At 36.7% G+C, this 17345-nt stretch overlaps 1 protein-coding gene across 1 annotated transcript in view; it reads right to left on the bottom strand.

Moving 5' to 3' along the window:
- Emc2 (ER membrane protein complex subunit 2) overlaps positions 1–17345 on the bottom strand; it is a 42907-nt gene that overhangs the window by 13361 nt on the left and 12201 nt on the right. The window contains exons 2-7 of the mRNA XM_021183371.2: positions 14808–14921; positions 12299–12363; positions 11857–11942; positions 9999–10056; positions 359–444; positions 162–221 (exon numbers count right to left, since the gene is read on the bottom strand). Of these exons, the coding sequence (XP_021039030.1) occupies positions 162–221; positions 359–444; positions 9999–10056; positions 11857–11942; positions 12299–12363; positions 14808–14921 (469 nt within the window). The remainder of the gene's footprint in view (positions 1–161; positions 222–358; positions 445–9998; positions 10057–11856; positions 11943–12298; positions 12364–14807; positions 14922–17345) is intronic.

Raw genomic sequence — 17345 nt, 5'->3', positions numbered from 1 at the left:
ATAACTGGCAATTTTAATTTATGATTTTTCACTTATTTGCTCATTTAATTAGTTCTTTATCTAAAGTGAGAAATGACTGACTTCTTTCCAATCTTCTGGAAATAAGTCTACTGAACTTTACAATTTCATTCTTAAAATTCTACGTGTTTTTAACAACTTACTCATGTTCATTGATATAAAGTTCTGCAAGTTCATGCCAGGCTTCTTGGTCTCCAACAAACCTGATACGGGGGGGGGGGAAAAGGGTTTGTGTAAATGTTCTATAAATGAACACACTAGGAAATCAAATGCAAATTCCATTTTAATTAAAAAAGATTTATCAGAATAACAAAACACAATCCTCTTGTAAAACACTCACTGTTCCAGATACTCATTCAGTTCTCGAATGGCCTCCACATTTTTCCCCTGGGCTTTTCGAATGGCAATCTTACGCTTTCTGGCAGCCTATGGGTTGACATTAATAAAGGATTAGGTCCTCATGATTTTTTGTAAAGAAAGTAATTTGACTGTGCAAATTATTATCTCAATGCCAGTGAAATTCCATTGTAGAAGAATTGCTTTAGTGAGAGTTTATAAACATACCCATGCCATCCCACTGGGGAATTCAGACATTCCTCCAACAATCACACACGCTTGACTTTTGATGCATGCAAAACCGTATGCATCATTTCATCCAAATAAATAACCGTCCAAAGTCCTGTAATTACAAGCCAGCAGGGAATCTTAATCTCTACCCAACCTAATGTTCTTTGCTCTGCCTCATTCGCAGGATCGGTATCTTAAGAGGCAGTGGAGATTAGGAGGAAAGAAAATTACACAATTGACACTTGAATGTCATTCCACAAATCTGGCTCCTGACAACTTTTTCACAATTTTAAGAAAAAAATAAATTACTTATGAGCCTTTAAAACATAAAATAGGTATTAATAAAAGTACTTTATAATAAAATTATTTAAAACGTATATTTTAAAGTTATAAAATGATAAATATAGGAATTAATGATATTAATTCATTATAGAAATTAACGTTACTAATTCATGAATTCTTCAAATAACTATTTGATAACCTGATCGTTGTTCATCAGGTACTGTGCCAATAAAAAATGACAAAAATAAAACAGGAAGTAAATCATTCCTTATAGTAGCTATCTTATGAGAAATATGTATTTTGTACAATTTTAATGTAGTAAGAGCAATGAGAGATATATCTAGGATGTTACCGCAAAAAGGAAGAGATCCCAAGAAACTATGGCACAGTGGAAGGAGCGAAATGAGAAGCAGCAATGAGGATCCCATATGAAGATACCCACACTGAAATATAAAAGTTAAAGGTAGGCAGCCACCAACACAGCCAGCCAGGGAGCTCACGTGGAGCACTACACCCAGCAGACACAAATAAGCACAAGTAGAAGAAAGTACCACCTTGTGACACTAAGTTCAAGACCACTGTGAGCTGCTAGGATCAGACAGCACTGTGTATAAAGAATTACATGTATACCAGCACTAACTCTGAGAAATTCAAATACAGGATATACAAAATGAAATATGACTTAGGTCAAGTGACCTTATATTACGAACATGATTTAGTGCTTTATGGAATACATTATCTACAAGATACAGACAGAAAAGGAAAAATGGATGAAAGCCTCTTTAAAGAGTTACACATAGTGGAATGGAAGCTCATTGGTTCGGATCTGAAAAAAGAAGAAAAATTAGAAGAGACTCACTATTAAGCCTCAGAAAAATATAATGAAGCCAACAATACTTTACTCATGGCATAATTAAAAAATATATCTTGATTATTCTGCTCACAAAAGACAACCACACAAAGCCACACAGTAGGTACAGTCAATTTTTAAATTTTTTTTTCAGTGGGGGACTGAAGAGATTTGCTTTATTATATAAAACAAAAGCCCCAAATAAATGTAAAATTTAGAAAAATCTAAAAAAACTCGTATGTTAAAGCTTTGAAAATAAGTCAAGCTGTAAGGTCACTAGAATATTACATAGTGGGACCCTTATCTCATGTACTGAAAAGGAGGGCATAACCCAGTTCATTCTCTCATATCTGCCCCCTACCCTCCCACCTCAACCCCATCTCTGTTATTTATTTATTTATTTTGAGACAAGAGTCTCATTATCACGCTCAGGTTAGCACTGAATTCATCCTCTTGTCTCAGTCTTCCAAGTCCTAGTATTATAGGGCTGTATTACTAAGCCTGAATAAGAAACTGATTTGAAGACTTCAGTTGACTTCTGTAGACCTTCCTTAAAGAAACAAACTTAGCTTGCCTACAATCGATCTATCCAAGCAGTACAGGGGGATTAATTACACTCTCTAGAAATGTGTGTGTGTGTGTGTGTGTGTGTGTGTGTGTGTGTGGTCTATCTGTCTGTGCCTGTGTGTCTGTCTGTATTTGAAGCAGATTCTATGTAGCCCAGGTTGACTTCAAACTAATAACCCTCACCAGCATCCAGAGTACTGTGCCTAAGAGCATATTTTAACAGATGGAACTTAGAAATGACTAAATGACTCTATACCTGATTATAACAATCATCACTATAAATGTAAATTATGAATCAAAATTCACCCCTAAACAAAGCACATGCCTTTCAGCTTGTGAATCAAAAAATATTTTGTTATATGCTCTTAATTCAGAGTATCAATTTTTTGTAATAGAAATTTATTTATATGTTGTCACAAAATCTGTAATTCTTAGTACTGAATAAAATTATATCAGCTGTTTGCAAAAAAAAAAAGAAAAAAAGAAAAAGAAACAAACCACAGCCATGCAGAGAACCAAAAGATGGTGTACAGAAGGCAGTATTAGCACTCAAACACACATTTGTAGTCTAAAATGTTCATCCACCATCTTTTTGTATGTATTGCTTGTGCCTTATCTCATCCAGAAATACATAACCATTTTCTGAAATTTCATTTCTCAAATGTTTTATTTGGATAAATCTTGGCAGGAGTCAACTGAAGTCTTAAATTTCGTTCTATATCTTCTAAGTGATTTCAATATCTGGATTAAAATCTCTATTATAAAAAATAGAACTTCAAAACATACTCTTTTGCTGTAGAATCACAAAGGAAAAGTATTCAAGTCTTGAAGCCTTGCCATTGCCTCTAAATTTTATGTAGAGAATATCATATATGAAATCCTCAGTCAATTGTAATCACAGTGTTTCACAGATAGAGAAAGAGGGAAACTGAGGCTCACATGACAATGAGCTCATTCCCACTGAACAGCGCTGGACACTGAGAGAGCATGCAGATACACAGGGAAGACAGAAAGCAGCTGTCTCATATATGTTACAACTGGAAAGAACCTGAGAATGAGCAGTGATAATTAAATCTCTTCATTTTATATAAACAAAAGCCAGTCTCAACTTCCACAGCAAAGCTTAAAGCTCCTGTACACTTTCAGTCTGCTTTCCAGCAGCGTCTTGTTCTGGGGACACTTACTCAGAACAATTACAACTGACAAAATCTAACTCACAGGTTTCTTTGGATTTTAATCAGAACACATAAAAATGTATATAGCCGGGAGGTGGTGGCGCACGCCTTTAATCCCAGCACTCGGAAGGCAGAGGCAGGCGGATTTCTGAATTCAAGGCCAGCCCTGGTCTACAAAGTGAGTTCCAGGACAGCCAGGGCTATACAGAGAAACCCTATCCCAAAAAAAACAAAAAAAAAAAAGAAAAAAAATGTATATAAAAAATGGAAGGGGGGTATTTTTCCTATTATGACTTCACTAGTATAAAATTCACTAGAAACTATATAGACTCGGGACATAGGAGGGGATAAAATAAAAGCAAGTGGTTTGCCTTCCTATATACTCTATAGTACCAATTACAATATAGTTGAATGACATTTACAAAATGGAATTTTTTGTGAAGAGGACAAAGTGGAATCCCAGCTCTCTTCATTGCCACAGCTTTCTCCATTATGGTCATGTGCTGCCTCTGAACTCAAACAGTTCCAGAATCTGTGACTTACTGACTGCATGATGCTGCTGAGGTCTCTTAACTTTCTTATGTTGTTTTGGTTCCTTCATAAGTATAGTAACATCTGACAAAAATCATAGGATTACAGTGATAATTATCAGAAGACACATAAATGTTCATCTCCATGAGGACACATAGCAAATATTCAAGAAACAAAACATTTCCCCTTCAGTCTCCGTAGCTCATCTGTAGGCACTCATCACACCTTTGTTTAGTAGGAAGTTACAACATTACTCTAAGGTGGGTAGAAAATATAACAAACTATTCTTCTAAATATATATGCCCGACTTATGACAGAATTAGCAAAACCAGAACACATTAAATAAGTAATATCGCCTTTCAATCAATTCTAACACCTACATTTTTGAACTGATAAAAAGTAGAATTTCAGGAGCTGAAAAGATGACTCAATACTTAAGAGTAATTGTTGCTTTTCAAGAAGACTTGAGTTCAGTTCCCAGCTCCCACATCCAGTGGCTCACAACCACCTGTAACTACAGCTAAAGTGATCTGATGCATCGGAACTCTGCAGGGACCTATACTTAAGTACACACACACACACACACACACACACACACCCCTTTAAGAACTTTATATGCCCCAATACAGGGGAATGCCAGGGCCAAAAGAATGGGAATGGGTGGGTAGGGAAGTGGGAGGGGGGTATGAGGGACTTTTGGGATAGCATTGGAAATGTAATTGAGGAAAATACGTAATAAAAAATAATAAAAAAAAAAACCAAAAAACAAAAAACAACAACAAAAAAAACAAAAAAACAAAAAAACAAAAAAAAAAAGAATTTTAGCCTGAACTAACTCCGATTATGTATTCCGTAACCTAAATCAATATTCTGAATTAACAATTGGGCTACATTATTAAATACAAGAATAGTTCTGAAGAAACTATGTACAACAGTGGAAACAATTCAACTAAAAATACAACAGACCACAAACAATTCATTCTACTGCTCAAAAATGAATAAAGTGGCTAATAATACATCCTGTATCTAATTCTGTGTTTTGTCTTGTTTTCCGTCAGGAACCAAATAAATAATATCTAATACCTGGTTTCAGAGAATTGACTCATCTAGGCTAAATCTGCTTAGCAAATATAATATACATACTTTTGCATCCTCATTAGGGCACATAGGATATTCTCATATAAGTTTTCAAATAATAAAAGGGGAAGTAAACACAGGAAAGCCAGCCTAGGAGATAAATAGGATGTGAACAGAAATGTTTCTATAAGATTTTTCCAGTTCAGATAATGTGGAAGCTATTTATAGGCACAACTTCACATGTGTATACTCCCCAAACCTGGGAAGCTGACGCAGAAAGACTGAAGTTCCAAGGCCACTCGGGGCCAAAAGTGATCTCCAGGTTAGCCTATTTTACTGTGCTTATAAGTTTTATGTCAACTTGACATAAGCAAGTCATCAAAACGGAGGCAGCCTCAATTGATAGAATGCCTCCGTAAGATCTGGCTATAGGTAAGCCTATAAGGGCATTTTCTTAATTAGTGATTGATGGGAAGGTCCCAGACTATTGTATGTGTGGTCACTCCTGGGCTGGTGGTTCTGGATTCTGTAAGAAAGATGGCTGAAGGAGTCATAAGGATCAAGACAGTGAGCAGCACTCCTTCATGGCCTCTGCATCAGCTCTTGCCTTCAGGTCCTACTTTATTTGAGTCCTATCCTGACTCCCTCCAATGATGACAGTAATATAGAAGTACAAATCAAATGAACTCTTACCTCCCTAAGTTACATGGTGTTTCATTACAGCAATGATAACCCTAACTAGGACAGTTACATAGAGAACCTGTCGAAAACAAGCAAACAACACATATACATACACAGACACAGATACACACACAGACAAACACACAGACACACACACTGCTTTAAATTTTAAGATCATAAATAAATCTCCATCAAATTAGTTATATATCTTCTAAAAACTTATACATGATTGAGCTAAGCCATAACAAATTTTGTGGAAGACATGACACATCTTTTAAGAATAGATTACATGCAGAGAAAAAACCTCTAGAAATGAATTAAAGGATTACCATATCCCACCCAGTAAAACACAATTTCCAACTCTCCAAACTCTGAATTTCAAAGGCACAGAAACAACAGTTCCAATATAAACCTTAAAGTATTTAATCAATGACAAACACACATGTGCGCACGTATGCATGCATGCATATGGAGACATTCACATGTATGCATCTTGTCTGTGATTTTAAAATCAACAATAACAACAAAAAACCATTTCTGAAAGCAAACTTAATCAGTAAATCATGGAGTAATGAGCGGATCTCATCCTAAAGGGAGGAGGACTTGAGCTCAGGGGTATAATATTTTTTCTCATGTATCATTTTTTTCTAGTTATAGTTTTTTGAGTATCCAATACTTTAAAAAATAAAAATTAGGTAATATTCCTTTTGACTACTACTTCTCAAAAGTCTGAAACTTAATTTTAAACATATTCTTCCCTTCCCTAAGGAAATCTTACACTTAACAATGTGAAGCCTTACACCATCCACTTGGGATTTAATATCTTTCTCCAAGTCACTGTCTTTGTTTCACTTAAGCCACATTCATTCTTTACAGCCTTTGAGAGGCAGAACTCATATAGGACATCACAAAAGAATCAAATTGAATCAATCCATTTCAAGGTTCAAAAGATAGTTGTCATGTAATAAAGCCTCTTGAGAGACAAAGACAAGGCAACACTGTATCTAATGCGCCCTCTGTCCAGCACCAAGAGCAAACACTCCATGTTTTTGAAGGAATAATGAATGTGTGTGAATGAGGTGAGTCTTTAAAACTGGATGTACAGATCCATTTCTTCATTGAACATAGAATCACAAGACAAAAGGGTCAGATAAGTATTAGACAATGCAGGGCTTTCACCTCTGAGGTTATGCCTTAAAATTTGCTTTATAAAAGTGATGCCTTCAACACAGCAACTCAATTGTTTAATACTAAAGTGAGGTCTTCTACTAGATATGTTAATCTTAAATCTTGAATGGCTTTATGTACTCTCCATTGATGCCTAGTATACTGATTCCTAAAAAGAACAGAGCTGGGTTTTATTGCTGTGTCATGAGAAATACTCAAGAGATATCTGGGAAAGGAGGAGCTTGGGAAGATCTGATTCGAGAAACCTGAATGCAGTCACCTTGCTCAACAGGTCTAACTAATGGGATCTATCTACTGTCACCTCATCCATACTCTGAAAGAAATAAGGTGGATTTCTCTTTTCACCAGTCTTAAAAACCACCAAAAAAAATCCATAAAATAATGAAAAGCAAGACAAAGATAAAGTCATATTAAATTATAAACTACCAACTCTTCCTTGTATGTGGTCTTGGAGATGAAAACCAGACTTCACAGGTATTTTATCATTAAGCTACATCCTCAGTCCTTGCCTTTAAGTGAAGTAATTTATTAAAATTATTCCCACTTAAACTAATGCAGAAGTAACATGTTTTATTCCACAAAACAAATTATTTACCAGTCATATTAGCTTATATCTGAAAAGCATAGGAAAATCATAAACTAAATTTTCCTCCTTTTCAATATATGGCTAAATGGCAAAGGAAGCCAGTAAATTCTTAAATCAGTTAAGTACTTGTACAAGTACTTTAGCAATAGAAAAGTGGTCCTTTATAATTTATGTTATTTTATGTGTATGGGTGTTTTGTCTGGATGCCATCATGTCTGTGTATCGTGTATGTCTGGTGCCTGCAGAAGCCAGAAGAAAGCATCAGACCCACAAGAACTGGAGTTACAGACTGTTGTCAGGAGCCACTCCATGGTGCTAGGAATTCAACCTGGGTTCTCTGGAAGAGCAGCCAGTGCTCTTACCACTGAGACTCTCTCCAGTCCTTTTTAAAATTAACTTTTTCTAAAACAAATGATTACCTATTAAGATAGTTAAGATTAGAAAATTATTTAAAAAACCAATTTTTACTCTCTTTATAGTAATAGTATCTAGACAAACTAATAGTTGTTATTCTCATTTTGTTTTTTTGTAACAGGTGTGCTTGTCACGATCTGAACTTTTACCTCCACTTTCTAGATTCTGAGAACCATCGTGGAGTAATGAAACCTTTCTATTCCAATAACTACAATAACAATAAACAACAAACAAATAAGCAAAGCAAAATTGGAAATTTCCCTAAGATAACACTAAAGTTAGAAATCTAGCATATTCATGTCAGCTGCTGTAACACTCTGTATCATTACCTAATGGCAAAGGGGAAAGCAGGAAGGAAGTTTATGATCAATGTCTCTACTATGTGCTTTAGGAATACATTTATTCAACTGTATAATTATTGTATGATAATTACTTTCCAATATTTATTGTTAAATTATGTACTACTTGTTTCCAATGTTAACATCATCAATCCTGTAAGCTGAATAGATACCATTGTTCAATTAAACATTTTTAGATCTAACATAAAATCTTTAAAAATATATCATGTGATTTTTAAAGAGTGATTTTTAAAGATATATTTGCCAAATAGAAAAACATTTTCTTAATTTATCTTATATAAACATAACATTTTTTTATAAAAAGAAAACTTGATGTTTGTTTAAAAATTCCAAAAGTAAAGGCTAGAGAGATGTCTCAGCCATTAACAGTAGTGGTTACTCTACCAGAGGAGCCAGGTTGAATTCCAGAGCACCACAGGTGGCTCACAACCATCTATAACTCTAATACTAAGCAATCTGATATTCTCTTCTAGCCTCCACAGGCACTAAACACCAACTGGGTACAGATTTACATGTGAGCAAAACACCCATACCCATAAAAATAAATCAATTTTTAAAACATTTTTTATTCTAAAAAATATTTTCTTGCTGCAGTTACATCTGTACATGGAAATATAAAAAGGCATAAATATGAGTATTATCTAAAAGTCCTCTGAAACTTTCCATTTAGTCAAAGACAGAGAGGCAAGTTATGATGTCAGTATATTAAATTAAATATTTCCACATTTAAAAGGACAACTGGGAATTTAGAGACTGCCCCACCCTGGGATCCATCCCATAATCAACCTCCAAACGCTGACACCATTGCATACACTAGCAAGATTTTGCTGAAAGGACCCTGATATAGCTGTCTCTTGTGAGGCTATGCCAGTGCCTGGCAAATACAAAAGTGGATGCTCACAGTCAGCTATTGGATGGTACACAGGGCCCCCTATGGAGGAGCTAGAGAAAGTACCCAAGGAACTTAAGGGGTCTGCAACCCTATAGGTGGAACAACAATATAAACTAACCAGTACCCCCCAGAACTCATGTCTCTATCTGCATATGTAGCAGAAGATGGCCTAGTCAGCCATCACTGGAAAGAGAGGCCCCTTGGTCTTGCAAACTTTATATGCTTCAGTACAGGGGAACGCCAGGGCCAAGAAGTGGGAGTGAGTAGGTAGGAGAGCAGGGTGGGGGGAGGATATAGGGGACTTTTGGGATAGCATTGGAAATGTAAATGAAGAGAATACCTAATAAAAAATTGGGAAAAAAAAGACAACTGGGAAATTTTAAACAATTATATTACTTTGATTTTTAATTCAAGTATTAAATAAAAAATGACATAGATGTACTACTGCCATATAACAATCACTGATGACTTCTTTCCTTTTTAATTATGACAACCAAAAAGTATTTGTACATACTAAATGGTACATCCTAAGCTTCATAACATTATAGAAACAGAGCCTTGCTGGGGTTTTGTGTAAGCATATTCTGCTCCCCGCCACTAAGTTTTAACTAACTTATTTTTAAAATAAAACAAAAGTCAAATCTTACTAGGGAGCAGCAAATGTCTTTAAAGTAAAAGTGGCTCACCTAATCTATAGAAAAGAAACAGAAACAGTCTGGTTCCATCAATAGCTGTTGAGTATTTCCTCAAATAATTCATTTTATCTTTACATTAATCATGAAGTCACCTGCAGGGCAACGGACAAACTTACAGTGTTAGTTGGATCTTCTTGCAAAATCCGATCATACAGTTGTATAGCATCATCATATCTATTTAAAAAGAAAGATATATCAAGTAACATTACCTTAGATGTCACGGTACAGAAAAATACTAAGTAGGGCTTTAACTCATTCATAACTGCTAAGCAAGTCTCCTTACCTTCATTTAATGATAAAAGAATATTTAGCCTACTTTTTAAGAAAACAAAAATCATAAAGTATATACAGAAAAACCTTCCACAAAACCCACTAATTTCATGTACATACAATGGTAAAAACTAAAAACCAAAGCTAAAAAATAGGGTTTTTGTTTGTTTGTTTGTTCATTTTTGTTTTTTGTTTTTGTTTTGAGTTTTGAGACTGTGGCATTAAAGTCATAAACTACAGAGGAGAACACAGAAACACAATACATGACAAAAACTGAAGGTAGAAAAGAGGCCATCAGCTACATCTTGGAAATAAAGAGAAAAGACTTAAAAACAACAGCAACTTCAATACTGCAGACACACTGGCTTTACCAGACAGAATGAACATGAGTGCTATATGCACACATAGTCAGGCTCAATGGAGAAAGTTGACAAGATGCAAAACAGATGAGAGTTATAAACATATGGACCAACACTCACTTCTCTGTGTCTAATGATCAGGAAAACCCTAGGATGGGGACTTTAAAATGCCAAACAGCACGAACACATTCAAAACTCCTGGCAACCCAGGTAACACTAGTTGGCATTTCTCACTGTCTGTTACAGTGATGACATACACTGCCCACAGATGCAGGTAGACAAATCTAAAGGGTAATCGTAGTCTCCCATGGGCACTTCTCTCAGGAATTCAAATTGCTCATATTCAGTTTGATATCCATGATAATACCAAAACCTACTATTTCTTATTTTTGTCTTTTTTGTTTTCTTATATTGAAAGCAACTCAGCATAAAAGACAGAAAGCCAAGTCATTGTTATATTTTCCTTTACTTCTGCAATGCTATTGTCTATTTTCTATTTCTTATTTATTTTTACCCATCCTCTATGTTCTGCTATCATTCATAACAATAGTATAAGAGGCTCAAAAACTGTTCTTCAATAGACTATAATCAAATAGAATGTTTTTACAGATAAATACATGTGTTGTCATTTTTTAATAACCTAAAGTGCTTTGTTCATATTTTTTAGTAGATACCCACTTACTGGGCATATTAGTGGTTCATAACCTTTAACTGCCTCTTATCTCTAGCTTCAATCCTAGCCCAAAACTCCATCTCACCTTATACTGTAGCCACAATGAACTCTTAATTCTCCTAGACTTCCCTACAGATGTGCTTCAAATATTTCAACAAGGGTCTAAATGGGTCCCCGCCTGCGATTCAATTGAAACAAACCATCTCTTCTCTAGATTTCTAGGCTAAATGTATTTTTCAAAACAGATTTCTTTTTCTAAAAGGTTAAAAACGTGTGGTCTAAATGATGACCAAGCATTCCATGTACTCTGAGAGTCTATGCATGTGTATGTTTCCCTCAAAGTACAGGAATTAACAATTCCCTTTTTTTAGAGGAATAAAGCTGAGAAGACAATATTGATTTGTCAAATCAAAAACTAGAAAATGCTAGAATTGGAATAAAAACTCAGTTCTTCTAATAAAGCATGACCTAATTTCATTAGCCAGAAGTGGCAGAGGAATTATACTTCATGCCAAATGCTGCTTCCTAGAAGTATGGGTGGGATTTGTACTAAGAAGCACTCTGATGTCAAACAGAGCTCAAGAGCACAAAGCCCTTCTGCATCGGTGATGTACTATGGACACAGCTTCTGCATCTGCAGGTAGGATTACATTGTTCACTAGATATGTTTACCTTTCCATAGCTTCAAATCGCATGCCTGTTAACCGCTTAACTCTGTGACTACCAGGGAATTGTCTTCTTAATTCCTGAAGACAAAACTAAAAACATAATGGGTTAAACAAAATAACGACTTGAGCAACCACCATTACATCTTCAAAATAATCCATTAAAAATGGTCTAATGAGTTTCTAATGAGAGTTTCACTTAATATTTTATTGGTATGGGTATTTTATTCATTTAATTTGTGTTCATGATGCTAGAGAGTAAATCCAAAACCTTGTACAAGCTAGCCAAGCATCCCACAACTGAGTTTCAAGGCTAGTCTCATACTTAGAAAAGCATTCAAAACTTGCTACAGAAAGTACTCAGTACATGCCCCACAGCAAACCTTAACTACTTCCTAATTTATAACTCATAAAACAAATACAGAGTAAAATACAGTTAAAGTACTTACCAATGCCAAGTCATCCCGACCATAGTCTAGGGCTGCAATCATGACCTGCTCATATATGATCCAAACTAGAGGTATGAGATGAAAAAAAACCTGAATTTAATATACAAATTTCCCAAACAGAATTAATAAATTCCTCTACTCTAAAATATTTTAAAGATATTATTTGTTGCTCAAAATTAGTAATTATACCATTATTGGAAATAAAATATATTTAGAATTTATTTTTAATTACTTTATTTTTAGAATTATTTTATTTTTATTTATTCTATTTATATTTGTTTTAATATTATTTTATTTTTATTTATTATTTACTTTATTTATTTTAAAATTATTTTTAGAAATAAAGAACACTCCTCCATTGCTGGTGAGATTGCAAGCTGATATTACCACTCTGGAAATCAGTTTGGCAGTTCCTCAAAAAACTGGACATAATACTACCAAAGGATCCAACAATACCACTCCTGGGCATATACCTAGAAGATGCCCCAACATGTAATAAGGACACATGCTCCACTATGTTCATAGCAGCCATATTTATAATACCCAGAAGCTGGAAACAACCGGATGTCCCAAAACAGTGAAATGGATACAGAAAATGTGGTACATTTACACAATGGAGTACTACTCAGCTATTAAAAAGAATGAATTTATGAAATTCTTAGGCAAATGGATGAACTGGAGGATATCATCTTGAATGAGGTAACCCAATCACAAAAGAACACACATGATATACACTCACTGATAAGTAGATATTAGCCCCAAAGTTCAGAATACCCAAGATACAATTCATAAACCACATGAAACTCAAGAAGAAGGAAGACCAAAGTGTGGATACTTTGATCCTTCTTAGGAGGGGGAACAAAATAACCATGGAAGGAGTTACAGAAACAAAGTGTGGAGCAGAGACTGAAGACCATCCAGAGACTGCCCCACTTGGGGATCTATCCCATAAACAACCACCAAACCCAGACACCACTGTGGAAGCCAACAAAAGCTTGTTGACAGGAGCCTGATATAGCTGTCTCCTGAGAGGCTCTGCCAGACCCTGACAAATACAGAGGTAGATGCTCACAATCATCCATTGAACAGAACACAAAGTCCCCAATGAAGGAGCTAGAAAAAGTACCTAAGGAGCTGAAGGGGTTTGCAGCCCATAGGAGGAACAACAATATGAACTAACCCATACTCTCAGAGCTCCCTGGGACTAAACCATCAACCAAGAAAACACGTGATGGGACTCATGGCTCAAGCTGCATATGTAGAAAAGGATGGCCTATTTGGTCATCAATGGGCGGGAAGGCTCTTGGTCCTATAAAGGTTCTATGCCCCAGTATAAGGGAATGCCAGGGCCAAGAAGCAGGAGTGGGTGGGTTGGTGAGCAGGGGAGGGTATAGGGGTTTTCGGACGGGAAACCAGGAAAGGGGATAACATTTGAAATGTAAATAAAGAAAATATCTAATAAAAAAATAAAATAAAAAATTCTTAAGTTTAGACTTAAGAATACATCTTTATGCATATTCAGCAACATAAAATCTTCTAAAATCTTCTAAATTAAATATATACTAAATTCTAAAATTCTCCATGAAATACATTTTGACCAGATTAGAATATCATTCTGAAATATACATTGACCAAACATTTATCAGCTTTGTGAGCCTTTCAAACAATGCTTGTTTAATGGTTTTACTACTGCAGTGATTTCAGTAAGACTCCTCCACAGTCTCTGGCACTTGAAGACTTGGTCCCTAGTTGTCTGGGGAGGTCTAAGAGATGTGGCCTTGCTAGACAAGTCCATGTCTGGGGCAGGATTTGAGGCTTCAAAGCCTCTGTCTGCTTCATGATTATTGTCCAAGAAGTGAGTCTTCCACTTCCTGCTCCTGCCACCATTACGAACTGTAGCCTAGAACCATAAATCCAAATAAGCTGTTGTAGCTAGATAAAGACCATGGCTAAAAGCAATCTGGTGAAGAAGGGTTTATATCCTCTTACAGCTTTAAATTTATCATCCAAGAAGGTCAGAGCAGGAACAAAGGCAGAGGCAATGGAGGAGCACTGCTTATTGGCTAGCTCAGCCTGCCTTCTTTTATAACCTATGATCACCAGCCCAGAAGTAGCCCCGCCCACAGTGAACTGGGCCCTCCCATACACATCATCAGTCCAGAAAATGTACAGGGGCTTGCCCACAGGACAATCTGGTAGGAACATTTTCTCAGTTGAGAGCCTTCTTCCATAAAGACTCTAGCCGGTTTCAAGCTGACATAAAACTGGCCAGCTCAGACTTTTCTTTCTATTAGCTGTCACAGTCATGTTACCGTATCACAGTAATAGAAAAGTTAACTGATACAACTACCAACAACTATAAATCCTCCTTAAACTAAAGTACCATTCATTATATCTCCTGCAACAGAATGATGTAACTAACTTGTAAGAAAAATGTTAATAAAGATATATTAAAAAGAATAATCATAAATATGACATGCTGAGCCTACATAAATTACTGAAAACTTACTGTCATCCCCAAGCTTAGAAGCATAATCATTAATTAATTCTTCTCCAACTTCCATAATTTGTTCACTATTTCTTGAGTTTTCTTCTCGCCATTTTCTCATTTTATCTCGCATTTCTAAAAAAAAAAAAAGTAATAGTCAATTTCTTTACACATACACATATATGAACATATGATGGATGTCAAAATACTGAATAAATGAAATCAACTATTTACATAAGGAAATGAACTCTAATGTGTAGGAAAATCTGTGATATCACAACCATCTTTAAATGTAGAGAACATCATGCCATGGGTCTGTTACAATGCCCTCTATCACTTTGGGCTACTGTAGGCCTTAATTGGAGGGGTGAGGGGGTAATATAGACTACTTTGTAGGGTTTGTTAAAAGGCCAGAGATCATTTTTTAAATAATAATTTTAAAAAAGCATACAATTACATACAGGTAACTCAAAATATTCAATATATTCTTGCAATTTACTTAGGGCTATAATATTGCTCAATAATTTTCATAATACTGAGCTATCAACAACAAAGGGATATTCACCTCACATTTCCTTAACTAAATTGCCATGCAAGGAAGTAAACAAGAAAACAATAACAAAGGAAATCTTTGATTGAACTTAGGAGACAACATGAATGCCAGTAAGATCAATTGCATTGTTAGCTGCATTAGACCAACTCTGCAAATTACAATTCAGCAGGAAATTCTGAACTAAAAAACTCTATCCAGTCACAAAAGAACACACATGGTATGCACTCACTGATAAGTAGTTATTAGCCCAAAAGTTTGGAATACCCAAGATACAATTCACAGACCATATGAAGCTCAAGAAGAAAGAAGACCAAAGTATGGATGCTTCAGTGCTTCTTAGAAGAGGGAACAAAATACTCACAGAAGGAAATATGGAGACAAAGTGTGGAGCAGAGACTGAAGGAAAGGCCATCCAGAGAGAGACTGCCCAACCTGGGGATCCATCTCATATACAGTTGCCAAACCCAGACACTATTTCAGATGCCAAGAAGTGCTTGCTGACTTGAGCCTGATACGGCTGTTTCTTGAGAGGCTCTGCCAGAGCCTGACAAGTACAGAGGTGGATGCTCCCAGCCAACCATTGGACTGAGTGCGGGGATCCCCAATGGAGGAGTTGGAGAAGGTACTGAAGGAGCTGAGGGGGTTTGCAGCCCCAGGGAGGGAGCAACAGTATCAACAGGCCAGAACCCCCTGAGCTCCGAGGCTCTGGACCACCAACCAAAGAATACATATGGAGGGACCCATGGCTCTGGCTGTATGTGTGGCAGAGGATGGCCTTGTTCAACAACAGTGGGAGGAGAGGCCCTTGAGCCTGAGGGGGTTCCATGTCCCAGTGTAGTGGAATTCAGGGGCAGGAAGGCTGGAGTGTGTGTGTGGGGGAGCACCTTCATAGGAGCAAAGGAAGGGGGAATGGGATAGGGGGCTTCCAGAGGGGTGACATGGAATGGGGATAACATTTGAAATGAACATAAAGAAAATATCAAATAAAAAAAAAGGGGGGAGGTGGAGGAAGTGCTCTGACCTTGGGACCAGGTGAGAACACCATCTTGTATATGGGTCCCTAAGAAACCAGTCTGCACAGGAGAGCACACCAGTGGCAGATGCAAGATAGCTTCTGGGACAGGGTCACTTTTGGGCCTATATCTTCAGCCAGGAGGCAGAACTGAGCTCTAGACCTCTGCGCATTTTCCCTCCAGAGGAGGGTTGACCTCCAGAGAGGGCTCTGACCATGGGACCAGGTGAGAACGCCATCTTGTATCTTGGGTCCCTCAGAGACCAGTCTGCACAGAAGAACACACAGGCAGCAGAAGCAACATGGCTTCTGGGACAGGGTGCCTTAAGCAGACCTTCATCTTCAGCCAGGAGTCAGAGCTGAGCTCCAGACCTCTGGGCACCTTACTTGCAAGAGGAGAAATTGCCTGCAGAAAGTACTCTCACCACTGACACTCAGGAGAGAGTTGGACTCCCAAGAGTGCTGACAGAGGCTAACAGAATCACAGGAGGAACAAGCTCCAGCCAGGGACAGCTATAACAAATAACAACAGAGATTAACAGATGGCAAAAGACAAACATAAGAATGTTACTAACAGAAAAGAAGACCACTCAGAATCATCAGAACCCAGAACTCCCACCACAATCAGTCCTGGATAACCCAACACACCCGAAAAGCAAGGTTCAGATCTAAAATCATATCTCATGATACAGGTAGAAGATTGTAAGAAGGACATTAATAACTCACTTAAAGAAATACAGGAGAACACGGCAAAACAGGTACAAGGCCTTAAATAGGAAGCACAAAAATCCCTTAGAGAATTACAGGAAAACACTGCTAAACAGGTAGAAGCCCTTAAAGAAGAAACACAAAATTCCCTTAAAGAATTACAGGGAAACAGAACCAAACAGGTGATGGAATTGAAATACAACCATCCAAGATCTAAAAAGGGAAGTTGAAACAATAAAGAAAACCCAAAGGGAGACAACTCTGGAGATAGAAACCCTAGGAAAGA

The sequence above is a fragment of the Mus caroli genome, chromosome 15 (assembly GCF_900094665.2).
Source record: "Mus caroli chromosome 15, CAROLI_EIJ_v1.1, whole genome shotgun sequence".
In the NCBI taxonomy this organism is placed as follows: Eukaryota; Metazoa; Chordata; class Mammalia; order Rodentia; family Muridae; genus Mus; species Mus caroli.
Note: the sequence above shows the minus strand (reverse complement) of the source record. Positions and strands in the feature narration are given on the sequence as shown.